Source organism: Dendronephthya gigantea, unplaced genomic scaffold (genome assembly GCF_004324835.1).
Source record: "Dendronephthya gigantea isolate DGI-Jeju-01 unplaced genomic scaffold, DenGig_1.0 000011F, whole genome shotgun sequence".
In the NCBI taxonomy this organism is placed as follows: Eukaryota; Metazoa; Cnidaria; class Anthozoa; order Malacalcyonacea; family Nephtheidae; genus Dendronephthya; species Dendronephthya gigantea.
The window spans coordinates 399815-407444 of record NW_021163021.1 but is presented as its reverse complement, the minus strand read 5'-3'; the positions used below and the strand labels follow the sequence as shown (position 1 = coordinate 407444).

Here is a 7630-nt window from a genome sequence, read left to right as displayed (position 1 = left end):
CAGGTCAGAGCAAAGCTGATCAGTCCTGGATTACAGGAATTCGTACTTTGTCCAAAATGAAAGGAAGTTTGGGACGAAACAAGGAAGGCAAGCTTCTTGCCCATTTTACTAGCGAATCACACAAGGCAGCATTGATGGACTTCCTGAGTTTTACGAGGACCAATTCACATGTTGATGTACAAGTAAGCAAGGAAATGCGTGCATGCCTATTAGCCGAAGAGAAACTCCGACTACAAAACACTGAAGTGATTACTATTTTACTTGATGTTGCACGTACAATGGCGCGGCAGGGTTTGGCATTCCGAGGTGATGGCGATGATACGGAAGGAAATTTCCATCAAATTACACTTCTTCTAAGCAGGCACAACCCACCTTTAAAGCACTGGCTGGAAAGCAAAGACATGAAGCAATTTCAGATGACGTATATGTCTGGAAAGTCTCAGAATGAATTTATTCAGTTGTTAGCTGATGCTGTCCGTGAGGACATAGTGCATGAAGTGTCCATTGCTGGCATGTTTGGTGTGATGGCTGATACAACACCAGATATCTCAAATAAGGATCAGTTGGCAGTTGCTGTTCGTTATTTGGATACAAATGACCAGCGTGTAGAACGCCTTATTCAAGTGAAAGAAGTGACAGATAAAACTGGGGAAGGAATGGCAAACGCAACTCTATCGTCACTAGCGGAGTGTAAGATTGACAATTCAACCTTGTGTTTTCAGACATATGACAGCGCTTCCAATATGTCGGGAAAATACAATGGAGCACAAAAGAAGCTTTCAGAAAAGGTTGAAAGAGAGATAATCTATGTACCATGTATTGCTCATGGGGCAAACTTAGTCAGCGAACACAGCAGTAACTCTAGTGCCCTCATAAAAAACATGTATGAAGTTCTGGAAGCAATATACGTGTTTTTCAACGCAAGTACAAAACGTTCAAAGGCATTAGCTGATCTACTGAAAGAAGTTGAAAATTCACTACAATTAAGGAATCTGTCAAAAACACGATGGACAGTTCGTCCTGAGTCAGTCGAAGCCGCATGGAGAAGCTTTGATACTGTTGTTGAAGCACACAGAGCATTAAATTGTAGTGAAAAAGCTAATCCAGATACCAAAACCAAAGCATCTGGTTTACTGGGTCGAATGCTAAGATTTGATTTCATTATTTCACTAATGTTCGCTAAAAACGTTTTCATCAAGACCAAGATGATGACGAAGGTGCTAGAAAGAGAAACCCTTGACATAACTGGAGCTATAGAAGCTTTAACAATGACGAGAGAAAACATTCAGAGAATCAGATGCGGAAATAGACGATCTTATAGATGCATCTGTGTCATTTGCTTCCAATTTCGAAGTGGTTGCAATTTCTGAGTACGAGAGATATCATCGAACTAGAAGATTACCTAGGCGCCTTGACGAAAGACAAAACACTGCCGAGATGGAAATGCCTAAATTTTATAGGAAAGAGTTTGCTCTTGTTCTGGATACCCTTCTTTTACAAATACAAGAGAAAGCTGAGAACATAAAGTCTGCATTGAAACCTCTGTTGGACGGTCTGTGCCCAACACAACTGCAGACTTATGAACAAATTGAAAAACTTTGCCAGATCTATCCAAATGACCTCCCACACCCAGCCTTGTTGTTTGCCGAATCTGAAATGTTCCTTCCATACCTTCATGAACCTGCGAAAAGTAATAGCATCTCAGAGTCAGATATTACTTACAGATACGCTGCTGATCTAGCCCTTCGCCAAAGTCGTGTTGGCCTATTTCCCTTGCTAGCAAAAGCATACAGGCTTTTGCTCACCGCAGCTCCCACAGTATGCAAAGACGAGAGAAGTTTTAGTAAGCTTAAGTTTGTCAAGTCCCGCTGTAGAAATTCAATGGCTTGATTCTCTTATGCTTTTGGCATGCGAAAAAGATCTGGCTGAGAAGGTTGATCTCCAAAACCTTGGCAAGGTGTGGTCTGGAATTAAACACAGGCGCATTAAATTGATATGACTGTACATTCCTTCGTTTGGGCAAAATTAAACTTGCAATGGTTAGATTCTAATTATTTGTAACTGTAAAAGATTTACTGAAACATTAAATAGGTTGCGACTTTTAAGGGGGCCTAAAATTATTTATTATTGAAAAAGTGGAGTATATTATGTTGCATTTGCTTTTTAAGAAATTGAATTATGGGACTTGTGCAATTAATATCTATATTATCCAAATCTAGAATACTATAATTCAAAAATGATTCCATGCATACATAGGTTGGATACAGACAAAAAATTCAATTTTGAACCCTTTTAGGCATTAATTTATTATTAAGTGTCATATCTATATATTTATAGTGCTACAATACTTGTTCTATTACTGTGTCTAATTTGTTTGTAGCAAATCTGTTTATTTTATAGCATGTGCTAGAACTAAATACAACACATAGCTCAATGCCCATTGCGGTTGACAATTTTATGTCAGAAATTAAAACGTTTTGTGACATTTGTTATGACCTACTGCTGCATGTGTTTAAAATTCTTTTTAAAAGTCTGTTTTGTGAAAAGAGTTGATGCAAATTAAATAAATATTGCATATATCTTATAGGAATCTTTCCCTTACTCCTTCTGTGATATCCTTCGGTGTCTGTCTTGGAAAAAACAATGTCCAATCCTGGAATGCACTGTCTACAAATGCAAAGCCATCAGCTACTCTAAGTACTTTTAAAGGGCATCTTGAATGCCTTTTATTCAAAGTAAATATCGCTTTAACCAAATTCTGGGCAAAAAATCGCTATCCGTATATATTGGTCATTTTGACCAATACAAATTGGTCATTTTAACAAAAAGAAATATGTTACCTCAGATCCATCCAAGGTACAATTTCTAATTGGTTGAATTACCATTGTAATTTATTGGTAGAAACAACCAATTAACACAAACTATTTTCATTTGGTTAAAATGACATATTAAATTCGTTAAAATAACGTATTATTAATAGGTTAAAATTGCAATATATTATTGGTTGGAATGAAAATTAGCAAAATTGTTAGTTTCCACCAATAAATTTTAACCAAATACAATTGGTACTCTTAACCAAAAAATTGTTTACCTCATCCACTTTTAACCAATTTTTTTTGTTACTTTGACAACAAATTTTTAACAGTATAGTGATGTACGTTAAATGTGCGTTGAAATACAAGCAAAGTAAACACCACAAAACGGCTTCACCTTCAATTCTACTTCGTCATTGGTCTATGTCATTACATGTGTGAGATAGCGCGGGAATCCATGGACGTCAGTTTTTCTCGGTTTATTTGAGCGAAAGTCTTCTTGAGTTTTCTCCAAAATATTGTACATTTACGCACAAACACCAGGATGGAACAGCAAGAAAAGGACCAAGCCATTGCTGTAGATGGAGAACTTCACCTCTTAGAAGGAACGGATGACACAGAAGAAAACAACAACACTGTGCTTCAGCTACTATCAGATTTGAATGCAACATGAGTGCAATGAGTAAATCCCTCAAAAGGTTGCACGGAAATTCAAGCCCACACAGAGATAGGGCACATACTGCAGAAAACTCTCCCAAAAAGGCTAAAATAGCCAATGTCGATGACTCACACAATACAAGTGAATCAGGCGAATCCAATAGCGACATGCTGTTAGGTAATGATCAAACTCGACAAGTAAACAAGATGGCGCCGACCTTGATCAGAACAAGGACGATGACGACACTTTGCTCGACAAGATTGCAAAATCTCTTAACGAAGGGGAGTCAACGGGTGAAGCTGTACGTCCAAAGCTTGCCTCCATCGCAAATGAATGATGGCTCAACAAACTCAGCAATGAGCAACTGCTGAGTAGACAAGCTAGAAAAAAACCTTTGACCAGCAAACTGTAAACAGGTTGTGGTCCCGCGGTTAAATCCCAAAATATGGGCAAAATTGACCACTGTTGTAAAAGGTGCTGACCTAAAATTATCCCACATTCAAACTACGCTTTGTAAAGCAGCTAACATCACGCTAAAAACGACGGATATGCTTCTTCATGGCAAAAGTAAACCAGACGCCATACCTGTCGACAGTCTTGTTTGTTTAAATACAGATGCCTTGGCACTGATGAGCCAAATGAGCTATGAATTATCAGTACGCTGCCGTGATAACATTAAACCGCACTTAAATAAAGACTACCTTGGTCTTTGTTCCCCCACTGTACCGATCACAGAATACCTGTTTGGGAATGATCTCCTATCAGAGTTAACACGCATAAAGGCGACTAATAAAGTTGGGCATGCAACCCAGCTGTCCACCTCGGCAAGTTATCCACGTCAAAACCAAAGACGACCAAACCAAGGGCAACAGATTTCTTTTTTACGGCGAGCGTCCCAGTCGTATCGGCGACTGGACGAGAACCCGAGGCGACAAGGTCACTCTCGACCGCTTTCGTTTAAAAGTAAGGACAGCCGTCGATAAAGAAGTAGCTGTCCTTGCTAAATTAAATAATCTTGAACAGGTAAGCGAGTTTATGACCTTTGTTCCGGCGCTTGTAAATTATTTTGAAGGCACCATAAAAACGTTTTATGCGGGCCAAATATCTTCTTTTTTGCCTGAATGGAAAACACTTACCATGGATGCAGAAATTTTAGAAACGGTGTATGGACAATTGATTGAATTTGAGCAATGCCCAATTCAAACAACAGCTCCGCCACAACCACGTTGGTCTGAGGCTGAATCTCAGCTTCTCTCTTACTCTGAGATTGGAACCCTACTAAAAAAGGGGGTGATAAAAAAATCCTTTCACGAGAATGATCAATTTGTCTCGTCGATTTTTCTCTGTCCCAAAAAGGATGGGCAATATCGCATGATCTTAAATTTAAAAAGCTTGAATCAGCATATAAAATATTAGCATTTTAAAATGGACACCGTATGATGCGTCCGGGCTGCTACATGGCCTCGATCGATCTAAAAGACGTTTACTATTCAGTTAAAATTCAACCAGCGCATCAAAAATACTTAAAGTTTTGTTGGAGGGGCCAACTGTACCAATACATCTGCTTTCCTAATGGTTTGGCACCTTGCCCCAGGAAATTTACGAAACTTTTAAAACCTGTTTTTTATACTTTACGAAATAGGGGCCATATGTCAGTCATATTTATTGACGACTCTTTCTTGCTGGGTTTAACATATGAACAATGTGTTTGTAACATGATTGATACCATAATTATAATAATATAAAATAATAATAATAATAATAATAATAATAATAATAATAATAAAGGTTTTAATAAGCATATCCACATTACATGGCTCTTCATCCAATAATTAATATTAGTAAAATTAGTAATATGTACAATTAGTATTTATAATAAGCCAAAATACATGCAATATTTGATATACCATAACTCTATTAGACAGAGTGGGCTTTGTTATTCACCCTGAAAAATCAGTGTTGAAACCTACACAAAAGATTGTGTTTTTGGGTTCATCCTAGACTCTATAGAAATGACTATTACGCCTGTATTCTAAAAGCTCACTCACACTCAACTCATTGAGTGGGAGATCTTAATCTTCTCATAACGTTTCAATAGCGGTATTTCCAACCAAACAGGGGCTTGATGTTCAGTGATTTACCTTATATCTTTCCATCTATTCAGAAAAAACTTTCTCATTGATCAGCATTAACGAAATTTATATGTCACACTCAATGAGTATGAGTGAGCTTTTTGAATACAGGCGTTAGACTCACATGTGCCAAAGCTGATAAAATAAAAAAAGGCCAGTCAATCACTCTTAGAATTAAACAAACGGACTATACGTAATGTTGCAAAAGTCCTTGGCCTACTCACATCTAGTTTTCCTGGGGTCATGCAGGGGCCACTCCATTATAGATGGCTAGATATGAACAAAACCCAAGCTCTTAGCGAGAATCAAGGGAATTTTGACAGATCAATGATTTTGTGCCCTGAAGCACAGAATGAGTTGGCTTGGTGGATTGATAATGTTGACCAGTCATTTAATGTTATTTCTCACCAGTCTCCTACAGTCACCTTGAACACCGATGCTTCTAAGACAGGTTGGGGTTTCTCTTTTAATGACATCCACAGGTGGTCAATGGTCAGCAGAAGAGAGCCAACACCACATAAATTGGTTGGAAATTAAAGCTATTGCCCTTAGCATTCAATGTTTCACAAGCAATATGCAACACAAACATGTGAAAATCTTGATTGATAATACTACAGCTATGGCCTGCTTAAATCAATTGGGAACCAGTCATTCCAAGGAACTAAACCAATTAGTTTCAGAAATTTGGCAAATATGCATTACTTATGATATTTGGCTAACAGTAGTGCATATGCCTGGGCAAGAAAACACTATAGCGGATGCAGAGTCTAGAAAGACATCTAGACATACAGAATGGGCACTCAGCCAAACTGTGTTTGATGCAGCTATTAAAAAACTAGCCATTAAACCGGAAATTGACCTTTTTGCATCCCGTTTAAATTTTAAATGTTAACCATACATTTCATTTGGACCAGATCCCGGAGCCCCGCAATCAATGCTTTTCACATTTCTTGGAGGAAGTTACATTTCTATGTATTTTCTCCATTTTGCATAATTCAAAGAGTGTTGCAAAAAATTTCTGAGGAGGGAGCAACAAGAATCTTGGTTGCCCCCTATTGGCCAACCCAACCATTGTGGCCATACCTTACTCACAAATAATATAACTCTCCCATTCTCTTACCTAGGACACCGAACACCCCCGTATTGCCATCCAACACAACAACTTCATCCACTTCAAAAAACTTTAAAACTTTTGATGTGCCCCTTATCAGAGGATTCCTGCAGAAGCAAGGCCTTTCAGAAGCAGCAGCAAACATTATCATCCAAGCATGGAGACCTGGAACACAGAAGCAATACCAGTCCTATTTATCCAGATGGGAACACTACTGTAGCAAATGGAACATTAATCCATTTTGTCCACCTATAGCAACTGGCATACAGTTTTTACATGATTTATTTGAAGAGGGACTGTCATACAGCGGTTTAAATACAGCACACTCTGCCCTGTCCAGTGTCATCCAACCAACAAACAGTATTACGTTTGGGGCTCATCCCTTGGTAACCAAATATATGAAAGGTGTGTTCAACGCAAGACCCTCTCTGCCCAGATACCAACATGTGTGGGATGTATTGGTGGTTCTGGAATACCTCAAGTCACTTGACCCACTAGACAATCTTAGCCTTAAAAACTTGACATTAAAGGTTACAATGCTTCTAGCGTTGCTGTCAAGTCAAAATGCCAAACCTTTACAGTGTTTGAACATCAACAATATGATACTATCAAGTGACAAATGTGTGTTTAAAATTGCAACATTGCTTAAGACCTCTTAACCTGGGAGACATCATGGCCGAATTAAATTTCAAGCTTATGAAAAGGACAAAAAATTATGCATCATACAAGTTCTCAACGAATACCTCAGCTGAACAAGACCCCTGAGAGAAAACAACATGCAGTTGTTAGTGAGCTACTGTAAACCACATAGACCGGTAACCACTGAAACTATATGAAAATGGCTAAAAATGGTCCTAACCCAGTCTGGGATTGATACAACCCTGCTTGGAGCATGTAGCACATGTTAAGCTTCCAC

The 7630-nt window shown here is 38.4% G+C and overlaps 1 protein-coding gene across 1 annotated transcript; it reads left to right on the top strand.

Moving 5' to 3' along the window:
- The first annotated feature begins 278 nt into the window (after positions 1-278).
- Positions 279-1240, top strand: LOC114518580. The gene is made up of 2 exons (XM_028538602.1): positions 279-1086; positions 1200-1240. The coding sequence occupies exons 1-2, from the start codon at positions 279-281 to the stop codon at positions 1238-1240; spliced, it is 849 nt and encodes a 282-aa protein (XP_028394403.1).
- The last annotated feature ends 6390 nt before the right edge of the window (positions 1241-7630 follow it).

Coding starts and splice junctions, on each gene's coding strand:
- LOC114518580 (XM_028538602.1), top strand. CDS start 279: ATGGCGCGGCAGGGTTTGGCATTCCGAGGTGATGGCGATGATACGGAA. Junction 1,087..1,199: donor AGCACACAGAGCATTAAATT/GTAGTGAAAAAG, acceptor GTTTTCATCAAG/ACCAAGATGATGACGAAGGT.